General features: G+C 48.2%; 2 protein-coding genes across 5 annotated transcripts; one reads left to right on the forward strand and one right to left on the reverse strand.

The window, feature by feature from the left end:
- The first annotated feature begins 2,921 nt into the window (after positions 1 to 2,921).
- Positions 2,922 to 6,476, forward strand: LOC108026877 (uncharacterized). 2 transcript variants are annotated; one of them, XM_017098069.3, is made up of 5 exons: positions 2,922 to 2,961; positions 3,460 to 4,729; positions 4,785 to 5,001; positions 5,056 to 5,318; positions 5,381 to 6,476. In XM_017098069.3, the coding sequence occupies exons 2-5, from the start codon at positions 3,462 to 3,464 to the stop codon at positions 6,375 to 6,377; spliced, it is 2,745 nt and encodes a 914-aa protein (XP_016953558.1). In that variant the 5' UTR covers positions 2,922 to 2,961; positions 3,460 to 3,461; the 3' UTR covers positions 6,378 to 6,476. The 2 variants fall into 2 exon arrangements, with proteins under 2 accessions (XP_016953558.1, XP_016953557.1); XM_017098068.3 differs by lacking the exon at positions 2,922 to 2,961 and adding an exon at positions 2,995 to 3,259.
- Positions 6,477 to 7,096: 620 nt separating this feature from the next.
- Positions 7,097 to 20,266, reverse strand: LOC108026752 (protein windpipe). 3 transcript variants are annotated; one of them, XM_044091754.2, is made up of 3 exons: positions 20,032 to 20,265; positions 16,729 to 16,775; positions 7,097 to 9,771 (listed from the first exon to the last, which is right to left on the reverse strand). In XM_044091754.2, the coding sequence occupies exon 3, from the start codon at positions 9,702 to 9,704 to the stop codon at positions 7,683 to 7,685; it is 2,022 nt and encodes a 673-aa protein (XP_043947689.1). In that variant the 5' UTR covers positions 9,705 to 9,771; positions 16,729 to 16,775; positions 20,032 to 20,265; the 3' UTR covers positions 7,097 to 7,682. The 3 variants fall into 3 exon arrangements, with proteins under 3 accessions (XP_043947689.1, XP_016953367.1, XP_016953368.1); XM_017097878.3 differs by lacking the exon at positions 20,032 to 20,265 and adding an exon at positions 19,443 to 19,651; XM_017097879.3 differs by lacking the exon at positions 16,729 to 16,775 and having other exon boundaries at positions 20,032 to 20,266.
- Between the last annotated feature and the right edge of the window lie 6,563 nt (positions 20,267 to 26,829).

A 26,829-nucleotide genomic window follows, 5' to 3' on the forward strand; every position in this document is an offset into this window, starting at 1 on the left:
GCAGATGGCATTCCGGCCTGGCTTTTTAAATCTCAGCCCAACCCCCGAGGTGGCAGGAGCTGCTATCAGTAGCTGGCATTTGCTCTAGAGTTGGTCTTTGTCTAAACCTTTGCCTGCTGTCAGAGGAACAAAGTTTTCGGCGTAAGGTGCGCTCCTCCTCCCCCTCCTTGGCCGCACCCCTTCCGAGACCCCTTCCCCAGGAGGGGGTGAGTGGGTGGTTTCGCTTGGCGCGTCTTAAGCTTATAATTCATAAAGCATTTAAGTGGACGAAAATCGAAATTTATTGCTATTCAAGATATTTGCCGGGAACGTTCCCCTTGACTCAGGCTGAAATCTAGAATGGCAAGCATTAACTGGGAATGTCTTTGGTTCAACTCATGCCCCACCCACCCCGTTTGAGGCATAACTGAATAATAAATATAATTGTCTATAGCGGCATTCCAGGGCTAAGAATATGCAAATACGCGGTCTACTCCGCTGCTTTATCGCCCCACCCCACTGTTTGTGTTATGTTTGGGCATCCAAAATGGTACTCCTTGTGACGTATCGTCCTGCAGATAGAAGCAAATTGTTTCTCTCCATCCAAGTGACAATAAAAAACGAGTCTCAGGCATAAAAATATAATCAGAGTCCGGAATGAGAGGTCGTTTGCGGGGCGGCGGGCGTGTGTGGCCCACATTTCTCTGATGAGGCCGATTAGAAGAGTCATAATGGCAGGGATATCTTTATGACATCTGCGGAAATGCTAAGCCAGCAAGCTGGCAAAACCACAACTCTATTGCCGCTCGGCGTCCATTTCCCTCTCGCCAGGACTTCCGGACTCCACCTGAGTTCGCATTCGACTTTATCAGCTCCTCTTTTTTTCCGCCTCTGGCAGATGGACAGTTTGAGTGGGTGGCGTGCTTATCTCTCGCCACCGCAGCTGTCATTCAACTTAACTTAAACTTTGACTGCACTCCGGGTGGTATATAGACACTCTGTTCGCTGCTCCCCGATTCCCCGACTTAGCGCTCCGAAAATAAATAAAAAGCACTTCATTTCTTATTAAAAAACCGCTGGAAATTGCCCAATAAAACGGAGCGCAGGCCGCGAGAGCTCTAAGTCAGCCCAGATTAGACGGGAGAAATTCAAAATCAAAATCAATCCATTAACAAAAGCACACAAAGGACCAAGTCCTTGGACCGTGCGGCATTAACTTGTGATTTCAACTGTGCGAATTCCCAACGCCGGCGATGACTTTGCATCGCAGCGGTCGCTAATTATCCCAGGGAAAGTGGGTGAAAGGGGGCGGCTCGGGACCAGGGGCGGGGCCGCGGCAGGACAAAAGGCGTCTCGGCAACAAAGCCGTTGCGCTTCATTAAAACGGCAAGGACACGCGAAGAATCGAGTGCGAAGCCGCGCTGCGCATCCCTGCTCATTATCCCATGCACTTATCCGTGGCAACCGAATTTAAATTTCCCCGCCTCAATAGTGAAAAGTTCGGAAAAACCAGAGAGCGGGGTCGGGGGTCGTATCCTGACGAGCTTATCAGTCGCGGCATTACGCCGACTCCTGCACTCTCCTTGGATGTCTTTGTTGCCCTCTGCTCCTGATTCCCCCGCCCAGAAAGCAGGGCATCAACTTATTTCTATTTGTATCGTCGCTAACCATTTAAAATCGGTTTCTTTTAATACTCTGGAAGTCTAAGGGAGTATGTTGGCCGGTAGACTCAGTTAGAAAACTAAATTTAAAAAATGATATAATAGGAATATTTTTTGTATCCTCTCTATTTCATATTAACTTTCAACGCTTAAAATATTTTTTTAAAATAATTTGTTAATTTGTATACCAGAGTGGTTTTTATGTCGCAATGGGCTGGACAGAACCACTAAGCCTTATGGCTGTCATAGTAGTATCTCTAATTTATGGAACACACATTTCATCTGCTTTCCTTAGGCATAACGGTTTTTAGCTTGCTATCTTGATTTTTTCATATTGGAAGTGTATCTTAAATTCGTTTCCTTTGGTTAAACTTCCCTTCCTTCGGTTTATTTTTTAGGATTCGAGTGTTTCCTGTTGACTTACCACCTTACCACTCCTCGCCGTAATCAAGCCACAAATATGTGGCTGTCAACACGTCAGCGCTGGGACTCCTGTTTTTATTCGTTCCTTGGGAATGGGTTCGTCTTATTTTTCATTTCGCACTGCATCTTTATCGCGCCGCCGTCTCAGGCGTCGTTTCTGTTTTGCTCACGCTTCATTACAACAAATCCGGTTACGGGTGTCTGCAGGTCCTGCTGCACTCCGCTCGAGTCCTCCGCCGGGAATGGGTAATTTTAATGCCCTATCAGCGGCTGGCGGAGACGAAGAAGGAGTTGTCTGGCTCCTGTCCCGCACTCTCCGTTCGAGCAGTTGCACTTCCCCGGGTGACAAGTTTATTCAGCCTTAAACGACTCCATTTGTTGCCATCCCCGATTCTCACGGTTGATTTGTTGACATATGCTGAGATGGACTAAGTACATTTTAAAAAGTAAATTCAAAGTGGTATAAGCAGGAAAAACAAATGTTTAACTGGAGGTTTAAAAAGGGAAAATCTGTAAAGCAATATTCACTGTAAATAAATAAGCTAAACTAACTAATGATAAAATCAGACCCAAGAACTAGATGGATTTTTGGGTTTGTTTTCAGTGCCCCGAAAGAAATCGTTAATAAATCGAAAAGTCTTCAAGATGTTTCTGATTTTCAAAGGTTGATAATTTTAGAGAATCTCTTAGTAATAGTTACCGGTAACGGTTCGAATACCCGCTTAGGCTTTCTAGTATTTTTCAAATACCTTACCAACACAGTTGGCCCGGGAAAATCACTATTTTCGCGCTTTGCCACACTTGTCGCTGCCCCATGCACGCCTTATCAGCGGCTTATCTTATCAGTCGCCGTGGAAGCCGTTGCCGAATGCCGATGAACGATGCCAGCGGCCAGCAGGTGAGTAATTTTCCTCACTCGGGCAGTATTAGAACAGCAGTTGCGCGGAGACCCTCTTGAAAACCCCGTTGAAATTGCCCGGAATTCCGAAAATTTTTAACCACAAAGTGTAAAATGCTGTGGGCGTGGATGCATCGGAGTGGCAGTTAGTTCCTAAATTCGGTTTACAAGATTTCGATACTCCCAAGCTTTACACCCCATTCCGGCTCGGTTTTCGGTTTGGGTGCTCTAGTTTTCCGAACGATAAGATAAGGGAGTGCAGTTCGAAGGGGAAATACGAGCAGCTATAATTCAACAGGTGAATAAGTCCGAGCAAACTGTGACGTCACTAACGCCTTCAAATCGTCGCAATTTCTAATTGCGTTTAAGCAAAAACCGGAGAGTCGCAAGCTGAAAACAAAAACGGTCCGCTGATAAGGGGGCTTAATGAAAATGCATGCGCAATAGAGGAGATTGTGGATCTGTAAATAAAATCCTCTTCACCCATCTATATTGCAGACATGAGGATCGTTTCGGTTCTGGTTCCCCTGCTCTTGGGGATCATCTCCTCCTGCGGAGCAGTCAATTGCCCCTGGCCCTGCCGCTGCACTTGGGTTGTGGACAGTCTGTATGCCGACTGCTCGAGGAGGAGTCTCTCGACCTACCCGAACTTCGACGGCATTCCCGTGGAGCACCTGGATCTGTCGGGAAACCTGTTTGGGGAGTTTCCCACCCAGTACGCGGACATAGACTCACTGATCTACCTGGATCTGTCCGACAACCAGATCTCCGCCATTGGTAGTAAGACCCTGATAGGGTTCACGTCTCTGAGGACTCTGCTGCTGGCCAACAACTCCATAGATTCGTGGGAGGCCCTGAGTCCCAACGAGGCCTTCAAGTACGCCCCCAGTCTGAAGCGCTTGGGTCTCGATGGCAACCGGTTGGGCAGTTTTGGCAACGGCGAGAGCTTCGAGATGCTGACCAGTTCGTCCCTGACTGAACTAGAGCTATCTTCCTGCGAAATAACCACCATCGGCGGGGACCAGTTGATCAATCAGCTGCCGGGTTTGGAGCGCCTTAGCCTGGCCAACAATAAACTGGCCCAAATTGCGGCTCTACCTTCGAGAACCCTCAGAGCCCTCGACTTGAGCAACTGCAGCATTAGGGAGCTGTCCGGATTCTTCCTCGAGGCGCTGCAAAACCTTGAGCACCTTAACTTGTCCCGAAACACGCAACTTCAGTTTGACAGCCTATCGGAGGACCCCATTCTGACCTACGAGTTGCGCAGGCTGGATGTCTCCTACTGCAACTTAGATTCCATAGAACTCAGTGGACTGCCCCAACTGACAGAGCTCCGGTTGCGGGGAAACCTCCTGAGAGTTGTGGATGCCACCACCTTCGCCAACAACACCATGCTGGAGATACTGGACCTCTCACAGAACGTCCTCCGACTCGTCGGCCAAGATGCCTTCGCCAGCCTGAAGCGTTTGAAGGCGCTGAATCTGGCCTTCAATGAGATAGCCCGACTGGACAGGAACATTATACGCAACAACGATGTGCTGGTGGAGCTCGACCTCAGTCGCAACGTGCTGCAGAAGCTGACCAAGATTGTGTCCAACTCGGTGCGCACCATCAACATGAGCTGGTGTGAAATCGCCTCTATCGAAAGCACGGCATTGTCGAGTCTCTCGGTCATCCTAAAGTTGGACTTATCCAACAATCTTATCAGCGACGTACCCACCTTTATGAGATCCGAGACGCTGCAGCAACTGAACCTAGCCAACTGCAGGTGGGCAGCACCTTACATTTCTGTACTTCGAATACCGAGTAATCTTGTGTTTCAGGCTAACTACCGTGCGCAACAACACCTTCAGAGGGTTCCCCGAGCTGGCGGACCTCCACCTGAATGGCAACCGCCTGACCAGCCCCATTCCGCCCTACTACTTCGGGGGCAACAAGTTCCTGGATCAGTTGTGGTTGGGCGACAATCCCTGGATCTGCGACTGCCACAGCCCGCTCTTCCTGGAGTTCTACGACTTTCTAACATCTAAGCCAGCTAAGGTTTGTTTGGACTCCGAGCCATTAAATCTCCTAACTCGTATATGAATCTCGCAGATAAAAGATAAGAACCACCTGCGTTGTGCGGCCCCTGCTGTTTTCTATGGAAAACTTTGGGAGTTTGCCTGTGCGGATGTGTGGATTCTAAATGCCAGGAGCAGCAGCAATGGCGAGAAGGCCTGGTCCGTCATAATGATTACCCTCCTTGGCCTGGGTGCCCTTGTCATGGGCTACGCCTGCCTGCAAAAGTTCTTGAGGAAGCGAAAGATCCGGCAGAGTGACAGGGAGATCGAGGAGAACGAAGATGAACTGCGGCGCATGTAAGGGGAAGCTTTTCGTTAGTATCTCTAAAATCGTTACCTTTTAATTATTTCCTTAACAGCCGCGACCTAAACGACCGCATTCTGCTGGAGGACGCCACTCCAAGCCTGCACCATACCCAAGAGATCAGCCTGCTGCCTTCCTACGAAGATGCCCTGCGCATGCCCAAGTTGGTCAGGCCGGTCAAGTCAATGATGGACCTCTCGGGTCCAGAAAGGACCCGCAACTCCCGCAAGCTGAGAAGGTCGCAAACCCATGCCGAGGGCGAGGGATCCCAGTCGGAGGCGGAGGACGGACTGCAGCTGGACTCTCGCCAGCGCTTCCGCAGCGTGGAGATGCTCTCGAACCGGGACAAGGAGAGAACCGCCCAGTACGGGCCTTATAGGCGAACTGGGTACATGGAGTACAACCAGTCGGGCAGCCGCCGCTTCAGCATCGAGGACTCCCGCTTCCCGGCAGCCCACCTGAAGACCCAGAACCTGCAGAGTGCCGAGCAGATCGGTAACTTCCAGAGCTACGAAAACAGCCCCTATACGAAGCGCAGGCCGAAAATCGCCGAGATTCCGCCCTTCAAGAGGGTGAATATGATGGCCGACAGCGTGGAGTTCCTCACCGATCCGGAGTACGACGACGTGGGCAGCAAGCACGGCAGTCCCTTTGCGAAAAGGAAGCCCAAGACCCCGGCACTACCGCCGCCCACCATGAAGGTCAGCGCCCAGGTGTACACACTGCAACAGAGTCCCGTCTTGGAACTGGATCCCGCCATCGAGGACTACTTTAGTGCGGCCAAGAAGCAGCCCTCCTCGTCCACCATCGCCAGCGACTTCCAGGAGCTGGAAGAGCCGGAACTCAGGTCCCTGCCGGACGACAATCGATCAAGTGTCTCTCGTTCAGACATGGAACAGGACTTGGAGCGCGGAAAGCGCAAGAAGAGGAAGAACTCGGCCAGTCGCCGGGTGAGCGGTAGCTTCACGGCTGCCAACGCCGCCGAAAGCTCCTCCAGCGACTCCGAGCGCAACGCCCTGGTCCACAAGCCCATGCGAGAGACTTTATTTTAGGCCCATACAGCACAAACCATATTGTTAGCCATTCCCAGCCTGTTCCCATATCCATAAGACTATTTAAATGCACCCCTAAATATACCGACATTTTCGAGAGTTCTCTTTTTGTGGAACGTCGTATGTATTGTCACTGGTTCACTTTTCTAATTTAATATTTAATATTTTACCACAGCTCGGAAGAAGGGTTGTACAAGGGCAGGTTCCACTCTGTCGGCAGTGAGTCGCTGAGTGAGACTTAAGCATTCTGTCCGTTTAGGTCGAGGATAAAGGTACACAAATACGTATTAGGTATATCACAGAAGATATTTAAAACTAAACATTTTATACACCATAATTCAGATTTTATTATCAGAAAATACATATTCTTGGGTCCTGTAGCATCCTCTCCCCCTTCTTATCACCTACTTCATCTATTATCCTTTTTGCCAGTCTCTGTTCTGAAACTTTTGTGAAGTAAAATTCAATATTTTTGAATCGGGCGCCAAGCATTCTTCCTCTTCCATAGCAGCTTACACCTGGCAACTCTGGATACCGTGGTAGAATAAGCTACACCGGTGCTACCAGACTGGCCCTAAAAAGCTCAAATGGTTCGAGACTTGGGTGACTAGCTCCGCCTTGTGGCGCCATCTGCCTTACGAGTTTCACGCAGCAGAATCTGGACCATAGTCACCGCTTATCCTTCGCCATTTTGATTCACAGGAATAAAAGCATCTGGGTAATTTAAAATTCGCTCGCATTTAATGAATTGACACATAATAATTTCACAAGAGAACGAGGCTTAAGTAGTTTACAGTAGGTAGGTTATAAAAGTACATATACAGTAAGTATGGTGTGAACAAATCACATGCAGATGCAGGCTGAAAGCGTGTCTCATCCAAAGGAGCCGACTCCTTGCCGTCTGTCCCCGCTCGACGATCGTTTTCTTTAAATCGCATATATTTTTTAGCTTTGGTATTAAACTAGATTTACGCTTAGGAGTAATTTAATTTACTTATGGCTAACACTACTTGTCGGACACACTTAAGAGGGGAGTTGGGTGCTTAACGCGAATAGTTTGCTGCTGTCGTCGCCTCGGCTTCGGTTAATCTAGATGTTGCTGTTGGGCTGCTCCATGTTGCTCGTTGGTGAGGAAGCTGAGGAGGATGCACCCCTGTTTCCTGTTCTCCAAGCCGATCAAACAGAATGAAATCGTATGTTCATCTGCAGAACACAGCTCTTCTGCGCAATCTCATCGAAGGGGAGAACATTCTGGGGGCGAGTCGGAAAGGTCGGGCTGTGTCGAGAGTTGGGGGCCAGCTCGCATCAGTGGCCGTTGATGGGCACCACCTGGTGGGTGGGTTCGATGGGTCTGACGGGCGTGGTGATGATGTCCCCGGCGTTGGACTTGCTGCGCGTCACCAGCATGGGGGTCTTGGGCTTCGGGGTCTCCGTCAGCTTGATCTTGACGCGACCCGTCTCCGGCGAGTAGACCGGCGAGTATCTGCCGGACTTGGGCGACGAGGGCAGGTAGGCGCCATCCGGTTCGTTGTTGTTCTGCTCGGCGGGCTGCTGCTGCTGGGAGTACTTCGAGGCCCTCGGCGACTGGGGGGTGGGGTAGCGCGGACTGATGGGGTAGTACTCGTGGGCGGCGGGCTCCTCGCCTTCTGGGGCCTCCTTGGCGCCTCCGTTAGCCGTTCCGTTGCCATTGAGCAGCGGCTGCTGGCCAGCTCCGTCCTTGGTCTCTCCGTTCTCGTACGGCTTCTTCACGATCTGAGCCTCGTCCAGCTTGGTCTTCTCGCCGATCAGCGGCGAGTGCTCCTGGCCGTTGCCATGGCCGTTCTTGTGCAGCGGCTTGCCCAGCTGCTTCTTGTCCATGTCCAGCAGCTCCGTCTGCCGCTGGGCCTCCGCGTCCCGGGCGGCGGCGTTGCTGTCGTACTTGCAGCGCTTGATGGCCACGAAGAGCACCAGTCCCACCACGATCAGTCCAATCACCGCCAGCAGATAGTAGATGGCGCTGCTGTCGTCCTTCGACTTGCCCATCTTGGCGGTCAGGATGTCCTCGGACTCCTTGCTGCTGTCCAGGGGCCCATCGGTGACCACGTCGGACTCAACGTCGGTCTCCAGTTTGGTCAGCACCACGGGCACAATCACCTCTTCCTGCACGGGCTTCTTTTCCTCCTGGCCGCCCTCGAAGATGCCGATGTCGTTGGAGAAGATGGTTTCGGGGTTCTCCACAGGCTTGACATCGCTCTCCTCCTGCTTGCCATCCAGATCGTCCTCCGAGGCGATCTTCACCTTTGAGACATCCGGAATGATGAGCAGACCACCGCCGCTGCCAGATCCCTCGACATCTTCGTCGTCGTCCTTAACGATCTTCTCCTCGATTTCGGGCGTGTCGACCACAGCCTTGGCCAGCTGGGATTCCGCGGCTTCTGGCTCGGCCACCTCTTCTGTGGGCACCTTAAGCTCCATGTTCCTCTCGCTGAGGTCTCCGGATCCTTCAACCTGGTCACCAGGCAACGGCTCCTGCGGCGAACGGGCCTTCTTGGATGTGGCCACGACCTTTCGGTCGATTGGCAGGAAGTCCTTGGCCAGTTCATCCTCATCCTCGCGTTCGCCGGAGGCAGCCGCCGGCTGGTCGCCCATCATCAGCTCGTTCTCATCGGTGTCGGAGTCGAACCATTGGTACTGCTCCTTCTTGCAGATCTCGTCCTGCTTCAGCTGCAGCCACGGACGACCCCTGAACTCCAGGGGGTAGGAGCAGATCACCGGGTGTTCCATGTAGACGATGCGCTCCACCAGCCAGTTGCGCACCTCCAGCGTTTGGCAGGAGCAGTTGATGGCGTTGTGGCTGAGTTCCAGCTGGCGCAGCTGGTGCATGTGGGTGAGCTCCAGGGGCAGGTGGGTGATGTTGTTGTGCTGCAGGTTGAGCACCTGGAGGTGCTGCGGCAGCTTCTTCAACTTGTCCGAGGTGAGGCGGTTGTGCTTGAGGCTCAGTCGCTTGAGGCCCTTGCCCAGGTGACCCACATCCGTCAGCTCGTTGTGGGACAGGTCGGCGGAGGTCAGCTCCGGCAGCTTGTCCAGCACGTGGCTCAGGCGGGTGAGGTTCAGGTGGGACAGGTCGATGGAGTGCACCGGCACCGCGGACTGGAAGGACTTCTCGGCCAGCCGCAGGCCCTGGGTGCTGCTGCACTTGAGGTGGTACTTGGGCTTGTGCGTGTGCTGGGACAAGCTGCAGACGCAGTCCGCCGGGCAGTCGATGGGCGAGGCAGCGGGAGTGGGCGTGGCGGCGGCGGCCACGAAGAGGAGCAGGGCCAACCAGGCGGTCAATTGGACTCGCTCCATGGCTGTAAAGAGGGTATGTGGGTGTGCTGGCAGTGGATCCTTCTTACTTCCTCTCTTGAAGTCTTATCTGGAAAAAACGTCAAAAATATACAGTCAGATATATGAATATATATACCTATCTATATTTGCATTCATAGGAAACATAACTATTTTCGAAGCTTCGATAAGAATCGAGAGATTTATAATTAAAACACCGAAAAACAAGATAATTGCAAAGATGATTTAGTCTTTCAATTTCCTCTACGTTTTAAGGAACCCGTTTGAATATTTTTTATAATTGCATGGCCAAAATTCTCTTATTGTTGCCATAAAGCAAAACCGGCAGTAATGAACAAAAAATAAAAACAGCTTCATATATAAGATGCATATTTGTTCTATACATTTGCCATATCTTCATATAAACAAGAATGCTTGCGAACTTGTATGAATTTTGACTTTAAATAAATAAAATGGGGAAGTATGAATCACATTTTCCGTGAAATCACTGAACCTGGGTTATTTATCTGCTACAAAAGATCGCTCACGAAAACAATGAAGTACATAAGTAGAAAAGTAATCAAATTTTAAGCACACAAAATATAGAACTCAAGACCTTGAAATTCGTGCAGCTATGCGTATTTTGGCCACTTCGATCCTACTGGCCCTGCCTTTGAACGGAAACTAACAGAGCTTTGACAACTATCTTGGCCTGGCAACCTGTCTTCGTCACTGGTTGCGTCATCGCCGTGTTCTACCAACTTCCACCATCTCCCATTCTTTCCCCCAAACCCTATCGACAGGCGTTATCGGTGCTAGATTCGCTTATCGTCGCTGTTCAAGCCCCAGTATTCGACGCTATCTGTGCGAAGGGTAGTTAATAATTCACTCGTTGGTTCCGTGACATCAGCGGAACCTCGCCCAGGCACCTGACCCACCAGTTGGTCCCAAAAGCCGCCGAGGAGTGACTCAGTTCGAATGGGAACTGGAGACCCACCATCTGATACGGACTAACCGGGGGAGGAGAGGTAAGGTGGCGGAGGCTGGGGCCTTGGGCAGTTGCACTCGCTTAATCAGAGCAGATTGTCAGCGGCCCGCTTTAATCCGCACATCTTCTGTTTATTGCTCGCTTTCCACGAGCCACGCAAACTGATTGACGGCTGTCTCGTGGATGCAATTTAAGTGCAACTGGCGCTCGTTTAGATCGACCTGCGCCTCCCCTCAGGGCCCCCTCCGAAACCCCTCACTGATAAGCCCTGAGCCTCTGACCGCAAAAACTGAAACTCTGGTGCACTAAAGAAAATTCGCAGATACATTGTTACTAAGTAAAAGATACATTTGTTTAAACAGTACTAAGAATTTATGGGTATCCCTACTTCGGTACTTCAAAATTCCTTGACTATTATTTAAAGATTAAGATTTTAAAGCCTGTCTAATTTAGAAAAGGTAGATCACAGATCATTTTCTTGGAAAAGAGTACAAGTAAAGTAAATATCTTCTTAAAGACCGAATGTTTAGTATTTAAAACCAAAGTAACATCTAAAAGAATCTGTGAGATATAAAAATTCGCTCTTAAATCACGCGGCTTTTCCCCGCGTGTGTCGCAATGGCGATGCCCAATCCTAATCAACAGATAGACGAGATCTGGAAAAGCTGCCGCGTTGTCTGAGTGGCTCTAAGTTGCAGTCGCAGAGCCAGCTCAATTTGCAATTTGTAGCGCAGACTTGAATTATTCAACAGTCGGACTATATTTAAATGCCAGTAGCGAACTGAAATCAACTACAACATTAGGGTTGCCCTCCTGCACGTGTCGCCCGGCGGGGGACTCCCTTTGCCAGCGGGCTGTGCTTGTAGCCCTTCAATCTGATGAGGCTGAAAATTGGAAATGGTCACATACGTCCATGCAGCTGCTGCGGCAAACAATTGAGGGATCCCCGCCCTCGGAGCGGAAAATACCAACTGGAAATGAGGCGTCACACGAGCATGCAAAAATAAATCTGCACGGCATCTCGTCGGATCTCTCGAGCGCAGATCTCAAGGGGGAGCCCAAGGTCAGTGTCATTATGCGGCCATTCGTCCGAAAGCAGAGGAGACACATGAAAAGTGGTTTCCAGCCATTGTGTCACTTCTTTTGGCCAAACGGGCACCACTCGCCTTTTGGCTCTGGTGTTGACAAATTGCCACGACTTGGATGCACAACTCCACGAGCTGCAAGGCGGAACTTTCTCCGGTGGGGGGCAGACATTTATCAAAATCTGTCAATTGCTGAATTCGCAATTTGCAGCTGCCACCTGTTGCGCCAAATGCAATCAGTGCGGTTAATTGCCTCTGCCAAGATCCCCAGCATCATCAGCGATCGGCGATCAGAGCTCTGGTATCATAATTCGATCACGAGGCCTGCTTAATTACTTTCGCGCCAGTCTACCCCTTGCACTTTGATGTTGGCGACAGGAAGCCGAAATTAGAGGGGCTGCATACTCGTGAGGGGGTGCAGGCGAAGGCCTCAACACAACTTAGAATAGGCGTTTGCAAATTGAGGGAAATCAGCGCCAGACAACGGCGGAACCCTAAACGATGACAAATGGTCAACCTTGACAGAGACAGCGGCCGAGGCCGAAACAGAAGCCGAAGCAGCAACTGGGACAATCTCGAGTTTCTGTCTTCGAGTTCAACTGGAACCGCCGTCCCGACCCTGCGCCGCCCCGCAACTCGTTCTTTCGCACTCGAACAGAAGCCCGTGAAGCCCGCAAAAATTAAATCACGTCATGCTGCGATCGCCGGCACAATAAATTGTTGTATATGCGTATTTTTAGAATTGTGCAAATCTTTTTTATACATTTCAATTGCCAGAGCATTTCGCCAGCGGCCGCAGTGATAAAATGAAAAGTGTTTGGTTGGGCTTTGTTTGGCCACACAGCAGATGTACGAGTGTCTTCTGGGCCACTCGTTAGGTATTCCATATTTTTCGTTTTGCTGGCACTGACATATACTTTTCTATCGAGCGCGCAGCATTTTCTCTTTTCGGGGCAGGGGAGGAGAAGCAAAACCGATGACGCCAGGCAATTAAAACATCAGGTGATTCGGGTATTTTACCTGGCGCGGAGAAAAAGCCAAGCCGGGGCCGCCGCAAACGTTAATGGTTGACCGCATTAAGACGGCAAAAAGAGGCAAAAAGTACCGCCAAAGCCATAAGAGGTGACGTCTAACCAAGGCTTGTGAGTCAATCGGCTGCTCTGGGCCGGGCCAACACAGCCATTCATTCAGTCATTCACAATATTCGCAGTAACCATTCAAGACGAGCGCGGCGGCAATGGATGGGCGAATTAGCATATTCTAATTTCGGAGCGACTCTGGCTGATGGCTGACAGATCGGCTCGCATATACGCGCCGATATATGTGGCAGTTCCATACACAATGACCCACATCGAGGACGGAGTTCGCCGTCAACATTATCAATAAAATGTCACTTAAGCATTTTGCAATTCAGCCGCTCAATCAAGTGCAAATGAGCCTAAACTCAGGCGTAACCTGAAAAACTCTTTCCCATATTCAAAGGCGTTCCCGTTCTCTTTCGCCCTGGGTCTTTGCCCAAGCTTACCTGTCGGGCTGCGGAGTGTTTAATTGATTTCCACGAAACGGGAGAAACCAATCGCCGGGGCATGCATAACCGAAATACGAAAATATGAGTAGCGAGCGGTGGCCAAAATACCACATAAAAGCCGCAGAGACGGGAAAAGTGCAGAGCGTAAGCTGAAATTATGTGAATTATGCAAAACGTGTTGGCCAAAGCAGAAAGGCAAAGTCAATGCACCACATAGTGGTCGATAAACAGACCAGCGGAGCCCCTGTAAGAATATTGCGTATACGACCAGTAGCCAGATGCTGTGCGACTGACCAGAGATAATCGCGCCGCACAACGCACCATTTGAACTTGACCTACGAATTCGGCGGCTATCAACAGTCGGCTGATTCCAACTCTTGCTTCTTGGGCAGGCGGCCAGAAAATGTTTGCTGACGGAACAGCAGGGCGCCCAGAATCACAATCTTGACATTCGAATAATACTCTACTCTCCCTCTCAACCGAATTCGAAGCTGAGGCAGGGGAATTCTCAAAATAAACAGGCTGGCGAAAGAGAAAGGCGACAGGCAGCCTTAAAAATACACGATCGTTCCTATTCCCATTTCTTTTTATTTTGGTTTGCAATCTATGCAAACATTTCTCGCCCACGCCCAGCCCACAAACTTAAATCTTCGCCATTGACACAGAGGCAGAAATGAGGCAGCCAGATACAATTGATGATGGACTCGGATGTCAACGAGTGCCGACTCTGATTAGTGCCAACGCCATTTCAAATGAGTGTTTCTGTCGGCGACGAAGCTATGAGGTCGGCATGGCAATGGGAAAAAGCCACGAAAATGACAATCTTTTCAGAGGAAATTATATTAATCAGACTAGAAGAAGGGTTTATGCGAATTGAGATTGAGTATTAACATATCTTATAGGCAAAAAAGCACTGTCAATACCTTCTACATTTTATAATACAAACACTCAAATGATTTGCATACTTTACTGTCGCATAAGGTTAGGGTGACAACATGATATTGTTATGTTCCTTGCGAACGATTACAAAACGCAAGCTAAACTCTAATTATCAACCCGTAATTGGCGTGCCGAGTGATATGGGTGGAAAGTTCTCCACTTAGCGGGAAGGAAACGCTCTGATGACTCTGTCTGACTTTTCATTGAACTTTCCTGGCATTCAATTAGAAACACGTTAATGTAGTCCGAGCTCCCGACTGGTCGCCGATCAATGCCTTATAATTGTCTGAAGTTTATCAACAACGAGTTCTCGAGATCAAATCAGCTCAGCTGGAAGTCGCGCCACGTAACAGCAGCTAGCTAATTCGAGATACAATGTTACGTGTGGATACAGATACAGATACAGATACAGATGCGAGCACATCTACTTCACTGCTTGTGCATACTAATGGCCGAGCTAAATGAATATCCACACTCTCGTTAATTGGGAAAAAACGAGCGAACCCTGCAGATCGTTCTGCCGGAGAACTTGAAAAGTCATGAGTTTCGGTTTCGCTTTTCGTTTTCGGCATCCGATGATGCAATTGGCGAAAAGTCGTACTTGGCCAGGCATTTGACCAAATTAACGCAGCTGTGTGGGCTGCGTTTCCAGAATCGGCGTCGGAATCGCCGATGAAATAGACTCGTGCGACGACCTTCCCCCAGTGAATTGCAGCCCATTAGCACATGGACTGCTTCCGATTAAAGTGGAACTAAAGCGCAGTTCGCAAGCATTGCCCACCGCCCGAGGTGGGACTCAAATTTATTCGCCATTCCGCTACACTGGCAATAAATCTCCGGGTTGCGCCATAAAGTATCAATTGAAAGATCCGTCGATCGAGCCATTCGCACTGGCCGAAATCGGTCTTTGGCCTAGGCAGTTTCTGTGGCTGGCCGAAATGCATTTTTACAGCATGCCACATAAATGCCAAGACGACGCCTGGCTCTTGCGAGAAATTATTTGCCAATCTGCACCTGCGAAATGCATTCCGCCGACTGCAGTATCCCCCTGAATTCCCTGGCTTATTTACACTGCCCATCCCGAGCTCAAGTTCAGCCGGGGCAACAGTGCTGCTTACCCATGATCAGTTTCGTTGGAATGCTAAGCAGAGAGTAATTGGCACTCGTATTAAACTACATCTAATTGCTGTATGTCATTATTTGTCAATCTGTGCGAACGGAATTCTCAGAAAGCGAAATGCCAATTCATTGAAAGGTGTTGGACAGGAGCACTGACTCAATACCATTCAGCTAGTTGGCTGATGTCATAACAGTGCTTACGAAATTCTGTGAAATTATTAACGAAGAGTGACGTCAGGAGAGCCCGCCGAATGTGCGCCAAAAAATAATATGCCCAAAACCGAAAATGGAAAGGCCAGTTGGGAGACCCGTCATCGCACGCTACATGAGATCTGATCTCGAAATTGGCTTAAACTGGGACTTCCCTGGTGTTTTGTTAGCTTCCTTAAAACCAGATATCACTTGCAGCACCGGGTTTTGCCCGGGGGTTAGTTCCAAGAGCAAGTGCTGACCTTCCCGGGAGTGGATCATGTAGTGCAGTGTAATTATGGCCAGCAACCCATTCACATTCCCAACGGCTGCTGCTGCTGCACAGTAGGCGAATGTCGGGCCAGGAGAGCCCATCAGTTCAACCATCAGATCGTGCACCTCAAGAAATAAGGGAGCTGTCTTTAAAATTAATAAACAGATTGATAGTTTCATTCCAGTGAAGTAAATAGCTACAGTCTTTCACTATAAAAAGTTTGACATTTGTTTAAATAAAAAAAATGATTACACATTAATATTATATTTCTAAAAAACTTAAACGTAGTTTAGCTATTTCTTTATCAAATACCCATTAAATACAACAACTACACCATAGCCAAATTTAAAGAATTGTTTGAGGATATTTTAGATAAAAATGTATTTCTCGCGGTGCACCGCATGGACACTCCTCCAGACAAATTAGCCTGCGGTTAGCTGTGGATGCATCCAAAGATCGCATGATCGTACAGCCGTTTTTCATGGCTTCGTTTGGCAGTTGACACGTTAAGAGCACGCACGTTTGCCGGCCATTTAAGTGGCCCCGGCACCGCAGCACCGCAGCATCTCGCATCTTGGCCATTGCCACTGGCCAGAAGATGGAGGAGCCGATAAAGCGGAGAGCGGCATTTGACAGTTATGACCACTTGTTTTATTTTTAGAGCCAAAAACGGCTAGGCCAGTTGGCAATCCGAAGCACAGCGGCAACAGCCAGGCAAAAGCAAAAGCAAACCGAAGCCGGCCGGCACCCACAGACTGGCTAAAACAACAAACGCGGCCAAAAGCAACTGAACTGGTTTCGGTTTTCTTTCCTCGGCGCGACGATGACTCGCAGCCCAGTTAAGAGCCCCCGAAAATCATCCCCGCCCTCGCCTTGATCTTGACTTTGGAAATGCCAATTCGATGTGTGCACAACTCAATTCGTACCTTCTATAAGACATGCAGACGTCGATCCTCGAGTCCTCGGGCCGGAGCTGCAAGAAAAAACGGACAAAATGGCTTTTTAATATCAGCGCTCGAGTGACTTGCATTGGGAGTTTCTATTTATCTGCGCAATTATTTCTTGGCTTTGATTTTAATTGTGTGCAATTAAAGTCTTAATTGCCCGCCCGTCTAAATTAATTTTTAACGAACTTTGCTTCGGCCATAGACTGTCACTGCGCCGCAGCTGCCTTAAGTTATTAAGCTAATCCTAATCGCCAGTGAAGTGTGAAAGTTTCGCCCAAACCGAAAACTCTCCTTTGCAGTAAAGGCGAAATGCGAATCAAATTGAAGGGGTTCAGGCGAGTTCAGCCTCCAAGGTGAAGAGTTCTACGGCTTCTTCTCCCCGTAAGCAAACATCTCAGCCCAGCCAATTAATGACTAATTCCCAGGGCGTCGCTCGCCCATTGTTAGATCCGAGGAGCCAACAACCTGTTGCCGATTGCTATGCAATGGACGTGACCGAAAATACTGTCACGTAGGCCGTAGCTCCCACAGAAGTGCGCCGGGGTTCTGCTTGTGAATGGACGGGAGGGGTTCGGCCCAAACGACGAGGTCGGAGCTCATCAAAACAAGTTGCGGCTATTGATGGACTGGTCAGCGCGTGATCTTTGGATCTAGTGCCACCTGCCGGAGATCAAGAGGGCGGAGCAACAGATGCTGGCCTGTTGAACTTGAATTGTTCGCAGAAGCAAACTATTCCCCGAGGTGTTTACTTTTTGAAAATTCCGGACGGATAAACAATCGCTGGCCCATTCTGCGTCACGGGCCCATTCCGCAGAGGAACTCTCCATATGCCCCAGCCGGAATTCCTTTCGATTCGCGGCGAGCTTTTCACGCTATCTCTGCGGCGGGGGTTTTTATCTTATCGCAACATTTGCTAATTATAGATAGGGCCCAACCCGAAAAAAGCACAAAACAGAGTCATGTGCACTTGAGCCCCGGGATTTCTCGCATTTGACAAATATTCTATCCAACTCCATTTCCATTTTCTAGAATGCACTTCAACTCTCCCCACTCCGAGGGGTTGCCCAATGATATGGTTTTGATTGCGCCCCGATAACAGCTTGTTTCGTCTTATCGAAACACATTTGTTGCTCATCCCCTTGAAGCCCCCAGAGCTCTGTATCTAATGGGGACAAGGTTGACACATCCACCAAAAATGGGACCACGAGTGCACTCCGCCTCTGAGGTGGGTGTGAGGGGGTGCTGCATCTCGCATTGCCCTGGGCCGAGACGAAACATAACACCTCGAAAATTGAGAGCCCAGACGGGAGGCGCCAGTTCCCAATCGAGTCGAGCCAAAGTGAGCGAAAACCTCCATAGACTTGAACTTGAAGGAGTATGTGGCGGAACTTTATGTTTCCGTTCCAGATATGTTTCGGCGAATCACATTTCCGCCTGTGTACTGTGCACATTGAACAAGTTCGACAAATTGCCGAACCTGAGGGCACAGATAAGTGTGTCTGTCAGATACTGTATGGTATATTAGCACCCACCGACTGGGCCTTTTTGCCGCCCGGCTGGGCAGCGAACTATGGGCCATAAAGCCGATTTCTGGAAAGTGCCTGAAAACAGTTTCCAGTTCGCACTCGCACACCTCTGTGAATTATGCGCTGGAAATTAGCACCTTCGCTCGGAGACGGACAAAAAGTCGGAGGAGCATTGCGCAAGACCTGGAGTTTATAGCACTCCATTCCGCGCCGGGATGGGCGTTCCACCTCCGCAGTTTTCGCAACCCGGGATCACGTCTCTATCTCCAGGTTGATTGATAAGCGCATTAGGTGACGACGTTGCATGACTTTTTGTTTCAGCCCGGCAAACGGCACTTTGTGTTATTAATATTTCTTTTTTTAAATTTCGTGGAGCAGTGATTCACGCTGCGTTGAAGTGGGTGGCAGTCCGAGGGTAACCACAAGCACAGGGGAAACGGACAGATCATAGAGAATATATAGCCCCGATCGCCAACCTATCCGTATCTGGTGAATCAACTGGCTGTTGAGTGCGGTTTCCAATGGCTTTACGTAAACGATGCCGAATTGCAGGGCGCCGAAAGCTCTGCGCTCGGAGAGGTGATCGGTGGGTTTAGGTTTGCTCATAAGCGAGTATAATGTACATCATATACTCGTATACATCACATATGGACGGGGAGATAGGATGGCGGGGCCTGGGGTGGCTGGAAGCCAAGTCGCGTAGGTAGCGGAGTGTCTGGCGGAGATTTCACATGAATGCGTGCTGCTCCGGCTCGTAGAGTAGGTTCGCAATCGCAGTCGGTCGCTTTAAGTGCCCATACCCGGGGGTTAAAGAGTAACCGTTTTATAATAGTTGCTCATCCCTCTTCCATATTATATCTTTTGGCAGTTATATAACTCGGACAACTCGGCTGTGTTGGGAAATAAGGTCAAGTTTGCCACAGAAGAGCGACCGCAAATGCAGGGCAGATATGTGTGTGCAATAAAAGGTAAAGCTGCTCGGCGAGTCACTTGTTTCAGTTACAGAAACCCCGAACCCTGGCCTTTTACACAGGCGAATTGCTCGGATCGGCTCGAGATTAATCCCTCGCGGACTTAAGTCTCGCACTGGCCGTGGCGATTTGTGTTTAGTACTAGTTTTACTAGGGGTTATCAGGAGCCAAGGCCGAGACCCGAGGCCAAACTCACAGCACACTAAGTTCTTTGCTTTTCACTGTTTTGCGGGCTTTGTTTCTATGTTCAGCGCACTTTTGTTTAATCAGATATGTTTTCCTCCGCAGTATTTGCGCGAGTACGTATTATTCGCTGTTAGCACTGAATTGGTCTTTTGTTCTTGGCACTACAGAACGCCGAGTCCTTCAACACACGATGCGATCGCAGCGACTTTCGATTCGAACTGGCGGCCAGTGACTGGCGGAGATCGCAGCCGCCGAGATTTCTCAGACTGCTATCACAGAATGTGTCGCAGCCGCCAAAAGCGAAAAAAAAACATAAAACGAGGAAAGATACAAAAATTCGAATCTCAAAGGGGAGAGCACCCAAAGGCGCCGAGAGGGATGACAATGAAGGCAGAAACAAGAGCAGCCGCACGTCGCAAGCAATTTGGACTTGTAAATCGCCCCATGCAAGTATCTTGATATCTGGCGGCTCGCTTTCGATATTCGCCCTGTGTTCCCGAAACATTTAGTTTATGATTTCCATGCAGCATTCGCTGGGCACTTGCACTAGCTAGTTGGCGAGCGTGTGTGGCAGCGGAAACTATATAATTTTTAATTACCTAGACGGATGGCGAGGTGGAACTCGGAACGCTGCCTTTTCGGATCGCTTTGGATTCGCGCGCACGCACCCGACGACACGTCTCGACTTTGGAGTTGGCCGAGCTAAACAAAGCTCGATACCTATACCTGCGAATCTCGGGGACCGAGTAGAACGCAACCGAAGACCGGAGATCGCAGATCTGGAACCGCACACGACCGTTCGCGGGGAGAGCTTGGCGCCGAATGAACCGCTATCGGAACCCTCGAATCCGAAGAGCTGAAAACTTCACCGGAGCGAGCTACACAGGCGGCAGAGAGCTCGGCACATGGCGAAAGCCACCGGGGATCGGGTGGGATTCGATGAGCAGCGTGAGAGTGCCAAACCCGCTGCACACCGTATCCCAGAGAACTGGAGAACACGTGGATAGGCGGCGGCACACGCGCTGCGGAACACACACCACTTTGTTTGGGTTACGAAATTCATCGACAAAAGCTTCTGGGTTCGCAAAAATTATAACGAGATACTTTTCGAGAGAGGCCGCTAGAGCTTATCACCCAACCGAACCTTATCAACCTGATGAGTTACCTCGCGCTCCAGTCTAAAAATAGAGCCCCACTGTATTTTGCTTGCTTACAGCGTTTGCACTTTTCACTTCCTGCTGCAAAGGTACGCGAAGTGCACAGGTCTCAAAGCACTTATCAAAAGCTCCCGGCTATCTTATCACTTGCCGTGGTCTTTTCCGCCATACGATAAATTTTCTCAGTGCGCTGTCTCTTTTTGGCAACAGGTAATTACAGTAACTTCAGTCTGAAGTCAACTTCAACTCCAAATGAAACCCCAAGTTAATGCGTGGGTGGGTTTTGTTTACGTTTTATTGGGTTTGTGGGTCAAAGTTAATGTTCATTCGTGAATGAACCGAGTGAACTTCGAGCGGCCCACGCTCGGAACCACGAATCTCTATGAGTGGGCCATGTACTCGGCGTACATTTGTACATACGAGGCAGCTGAGTGGCAAAACTTGTGTTAATACCAATGTTAAATATTTGAGCTCGATTTTATCTTATCGCCAGGGGCTCTCACATTCGCCTTGTTTGTTCTCGATGGCTTTTCGGGTGATATCACCCTCTCCATTCTCAAGACCCTCTCGTGGCAAAGCCCTTTGCTGTTTTACGCAAGAAGTCGGAGCTGGGCACTAATTAAATAGATCTCCAATATTGCACTAAGGGGGTGTTCGGGCAGCATCATTATCTCACCAGCCAAATATTCGCACCCGAAACATTTCTTTAATCGTTTCAAATTGGGTGCCAGCAGCCAGCTCGGCTGTGTGCTCACCTCTTCGCCAGATGGCAAACAATAGACTGAGCCATACCCTAGAAAAATCCACAAGATGTTTTCTGTTCTCCCTAAATAATTTATTTATCGTAATGTTAAATTTACAAATAGTATCTAAACAAGAACCAATTTTTCACCATTGGTTATTATATCGAAGAAATGTTTACTGAGCGAGTGAACCCAGAAATGCAGACCAAAGTGATATTCTAGATTCCCCTGCCTATAGCACCTTCGCATACTAGGTACCCGTCGGATAAAAAGACGGCTATATTTCACGGGCGTCGGACTATTGTTTATCGCCGCCGATCCTCTCCAGCTCCGTATACGTCAATCGATCGGAAGTGTCCAGCGCCCCAAACTGGCAACTGATAAAACGTGTGAGAAGTTGAATGAATTTCTGTTTTGGCAATGGCCAAAATCTTAATTGCAAATCGGCCGCCTTGCCCGCTGGGGCTGACGTCAGAGTGTCGGAGTGGGACATTTGCAACTAGGGGATCGTGGGCGATCGTTGCATATGATATTTACAGTCAGTAGGCTGATCAGAACCCGAAAGCTGAGCTAACACAGAGTGTCAGTTTCGCGGCGCCTTGTTCCGCCGCCTGTTGGAGTGCTCTGTTTGTCTCAAATGATTGTTTGGCCAGCGCCGTATTTACCCTCTAATTGTGTTGCATATTCAGGCGGTTCCAGCGAAGCCCTTGGGTTCGACATGGGCCATGCGTCATGCAATTCATTGATTTCGGGGCGGCATGAACGATGGCAACACTCGACGAAAATTGACTCTGTTCTCGATTAGATAGTCGTGATATTTATTAATAACATTAGCCCTCTCGCCTGACAAATATATCACTTCTCACCTCCGACAATCGGCAATCAGCTGGCAACTGGCAACTGGCGGAGAGTTATGCAATTTCCAGAAGCGGAGCGGATTGTTTGTTTGTCCAGCGCTGGATACCCAGAGCCTCAAGGTTAGGCGTTGGCTTTCCTGCGAAAGTACTCCTGCAGCTGACAAACAGAATTCCCGGAGCTCGGGTTCATGCCACATGGGGAGCACTGTGTTCCGCGGCAGCGTTTGCCTAAATGATTAGAGCACCTGACTAATTTTGTTTGGCGGGGCTTTGCGTAGCGACAGCTCTGACAATGCGATTAAAGTTAATTTTCGGGTAAATATTGATACGATATCACACGATTGTGTGCACTAACGATTAATTAAGGCCCCCAACTGCAAAGGTTATGCCATTCTGCAAGCGGAAAGTTTCGGTTTGCTTGCAAATCTAATATTCCCTGGATGGAAAATCTCGACGAAGGCAAAGTAATGCCAGCCACTGCCAGCCTGACCCACATTAATGAGATATACGGACTCCGGGTTTCGTTTTCATTGACTCACTGACTGGGTGACTGGGTGACTGGGTGACTGACTAGGCGAGTGTCCCACAATGGATCGTCGATCGAGTGGCTTGGGCTCTTCCATCTGGGCACGGGGCAGGCAAATGAGCTGCAGTGAACCGGAAATTCACAATTAACCGTCAATCCCCCTCGATCCGGGTTTCGTAACCAACTGCATCTGCATTTGGAGTCGACTCCAGCCCCGGGGGCGCAGTGTTCGGATTCGAGTCGGAATCCAAATCGAAAATCGTATATGGAAATCGCACGTTCCGGCCCATTGGGCGCTGGACACTTATTTTCAGCCTAGGTGTAATTTCGGATGCCTTCTTTGGCCCTCAGAAAATGGGATAAACAATGTGTCCGAAAGCAAACACGCAGCGAAGTGGGGCAGCTAAGCATTTTAATCGTTCCTACGTGTCGTTCTACCAGGGCTTGTTCGGTCGCTGGCCAAAATTATTATGTTATGATCTGGCGGCAACGTGATCGCCCTTTCGGCTCGGGTTGGATCGAACTGGGCGCCTCGATTCGGGGTCGCGCCGATTACAGTTACGCTGACTGGTAGGGTTCATTGGAGTCGGGAGGTGCCTCCTCCCCTCCCGGGTATCTTTACGATATCATGTAAATTCGTTGGGCTTAAGTATAGATAACTGTAGTTTCACTTTTTCGGCTCGGCCCATTCCTAGAATGGAATGGGAACGGGACTGGGTGAGTAGTGCGCGTTTCGAACGTGACTGACGAGTCGGTCATTCGAGAGCTTCTTCATCCGAGTAGGACCAGTAAGCTTAGGAAAGTTTGGTCAGTGGAGTAGTATAAATATGTATATAATTATATAGTTAAATAAAGATACATTACTATAGTATGATGTTCAAGCACTTTAGTAGTTCTTTTATTAAAACACTCCTCCTTAAAGGCAGAGCTCTTGTGCAAATAACATTTGAACAACACCTTAAACCCAAGATATACACGTCCATTTACACACGCAAATAAATTTCAATTGCCATTTCCAAATAGGCATTTCTCCGAGCCCGACCCCCCAATTTAAGCCTTCTGGACGGTTTGACAAATGCGCATAACCCTGATTCATTACGCAAAGACTCTCTCCCCGCTCAATCATGCTGCTGCCTCGATAAACGATAAAGATTTTTCAGACTGAGCCCGCGTTGCAAGTGCATCTGGCAAATGGCACTCGCAGGTGGTCGCTAATCAACGTAATCAACTTGCAACAAGCTCGTTAGGCGAGGCAGACGCAGCCCCGGCTCGGCTTCATGGTAATCAGGCCACCAAGTTCTGGCCAACTCTTGAGGCGAGCCGAGAACCAGGAGGGGAAAGGTGGACGTGGTTGGTTCCGGCGAAGGCCGCTCTAACCAAATTGGTCGCGGAGTTCCCCTTTCAATCGATGCAGAGAGAGCATTAATATTATTTCTATGTTTCTTGAATCAACTTCTACGCCTACCACTTTCATGAAATACTTAAAGCATATACAAATTTACAAGTTAACTTATATCTACCCTCACAGGCGGATAAAAATCGGGCCAAGAAATGGTTAAGAAACTATACGAAAATTCCACCGCAAAGTTATATTTTATAAAGTAAAGTATAGGAACAGTAACAAAAATGGTTTGATACAATTTTGGAATTCCAATAGTGAGTTATTTCTCCCAGTGCAAGACAGGTTTGCCGGGCTGCCAGGTCATTGTCTAGGCAGCTACCCTGGCTTTACCGTTGCAGCGAATCGGGCGTTTAGCTGGGTCAAGGTCACCTCTGCGGATGGGGCCTCCTGGCCATTCGTCGGCAGAATCCAGCCGAAGAATCGCTGCAATCGGCGGTCCCCAGCCTCGACAGTAATCTTCTTGCGATGCCGGGCACGCACCAATCAAATGGTCGCCATTCAACGCCATCATCATCAGGTCTCCCAGCCATCCGAAGCGATCCTCGATGCTCCAATGCTGCAAAGATCGATCAGCGCCCAAGTGGCGGCGGATTGCTGCATTTGGTGCTGCATTGCCAACTGCGTTCCCCATTGAATTTCGATTTCGATTTGCTCCGACATTATTCATGCCCCTATACAGTGGCGGAATCCGAAGGGGGCTTTACTCGCGCCTACCTTTTAAAGCCTTTGTGGGTTAGTTATTTAAAAATTACATTAACTACCTAGTAAATAACATGTGCCACAAGTTGTTTTGCTTTATTTTAGCGGGATATAATGATATTTTGAAGGTCCACCTGGTAATCCCTTTTGCTCCCCACTTTCTCTACGCTCCGGTTGCTGCAAAAACAGCGACGACTGTTGAACACAAAGCCGAGATTTTTCACAAGAAAATATTCATGTGAAGGCGAAAACTGCGCAGGCGCATGTTTTGTCAACTGGCAATCGGCTGACAACAGACAGTCGGACGTTCGGAGGCTAAGGCTGGAAACTCTGACGTTTGCGTGACAGCGGCAACAGCAACAACGCTTCAGTAACAGCATCCAGACGCGGCTTTGACCAGTTACCAATTTTGGCAGCAAGACTTTCATTTATTCGCGATACGATTTTGGCAGTTTGCGATCGGTCGTACAAAGGGTACATCTCCTCATGACCCGGCAAAAAACGATCATGTGTGTTAAGGGCACACCAGTCCCTTGTAAAGTATTATATTCCTCTTGCCTAACTCTCAAATGGATTGCTAAAGGAACACGGAAATTGGGCAACCATCTTTGAAGTATTGAGGTATACTCTTTAAATTTTTATTAACATTCATTAAAAATATACAAAACACCAATAAAATAAAGATTCGAGATTTTTAAAAGATCTCAAAGCTTTTTATTTTTGAAAAGGGCTTGCTTGGAAAAATGTCTATTGTCGTTTTGACCAAAAACAACCATAAAGCTCGAATTTTTTCTTTAGTGAAAACCACCTTTTTCCAATAAAAGTTCTTCTTAACTTATTAATAATTCTAGATGTAAGTTTATAATGAAAAAAAAAACGTTTAATGGTTTTAGATAAACTTTAAAAAATTATGTATTTACTGTTTTTGAAGTAGTAGTAGTAGACAGAATAATGCAGGTTGCTGAAATCTCGGAAATGATGATATCTATTTCCATGTCAGTTATTCGAAGCTCCAACTCTAATACCTTAGCGGCAAAAATGAACTCAAATTTCAATTGAAATAACTTTTTAGTGGTTTTATCAATCCATGGACTAATTTTTAAATAAACTGCGGGGACGAAAAGTGGGCAAGGAACTAGAATATATGAAGAACTCATTTTTAAATCGAATAATTTGGCAACCTTTTTTTACCTTTTTTTAATTTTTCTAACGTAGTCTTTTCGTTCTTCTGTCTTTTTCATAAAAAATTTTATTGTTTTGATTTATCAGTTAGTAATATTAGTCAAACTTTTCCCCATATGGTAAAACCAGCGTATTTTATTTTTTTGAGGCTAAATTCTTGCTTAATTTTTGTTAAATTAGGGCATTTGAATTATGTATGTATATTTTCCATAAAGTAAAGTACGACATTTTTTACATGCTTAAGCACTCATTATTTACCTAACCCATAAGAAACTTTATTTTTACAAAAAAGTATTCAGTTATTTAACACTTTAATTTTAAGCAATGAACAATTGGCTTATGATTTGGGTATTTGAGCAAACAAATAAAAAAAAAGAGATAGTTTAAGAAATATTACTTTATAACGTCTTTAAAATAATTTGTTATATGCTAATAACGCAGCCAGAACAATATAACAATATAACCTTTCCATTCTCCAAAGTAGTTTAACATATAATAATTTAATACTAAACATAGAACACTGCAATCAATGGTATAAAAACATTAACAGAGAGAATTCAAACATCGCCAATTATTGCAGATCCTTCCATCCCAAATCGAGCAGACTCGATCAAATTAAAATAACACGCCTTAGACTAGGCCACACAAAACTTACACACGAGCACTACTTTAATCAAAACCCAAATTCACCCTGCCCCTTCTGCCAAGGCGACAATACCATACCCCACCTATTAAATTCATGGCCACCACTCCTCCCTACTAAACTATCTATCTTCAAAAATACAAACCCATTAAATCTCCTTAACGAACTCAACCCTGATAATTTAGAAA

This window comes from Drosophila biarmipes, chromosome 2R (assembly GCF_025231255.1).
Source record: "Drosophila biarmipes strain raj3 chromosome 2R, RU_DBia_V1.1, whole genome shotgun sequence".
Classification (NCBI taxonomy): domain Eukaryota; kingdom Metazoa; phylum Arthropoda; class Insecta; order Diptera; family Drosophilidae; genus Drosophila; species Drosophila biarmipes.

Coding starts and splice junctions, on each gene's coding strand:
- LOC108026877 (XM_017098069.3), top strand. CDS start 3,462: ATGAGGATCGTTTCGGTTCTGGTTCCCCTGCTCTTGGGGATCATCTCC. Junction 4,730..4,784: donor CTGAACCTAGCCAACTGCAG/GTGGGCAGCACC, acceptor CTTGTGTTTCAG/GCTAACTACCGTGCGCAACA. Junction 5,319..5,380: donor GAAGATGAACTGCGGCGCAT/GTAAGGGGAAGC, acceptor TTTCCTTAACAG/CCGCGACCTAAACGACCGCA.
- LOC108026752 (XM_017097879.3), bottom strand. CDS start 9,704: ATGGAGCGAGTCCAATTGACCGCCTGGTTGGCCCTGCTCCTCTTCGTG.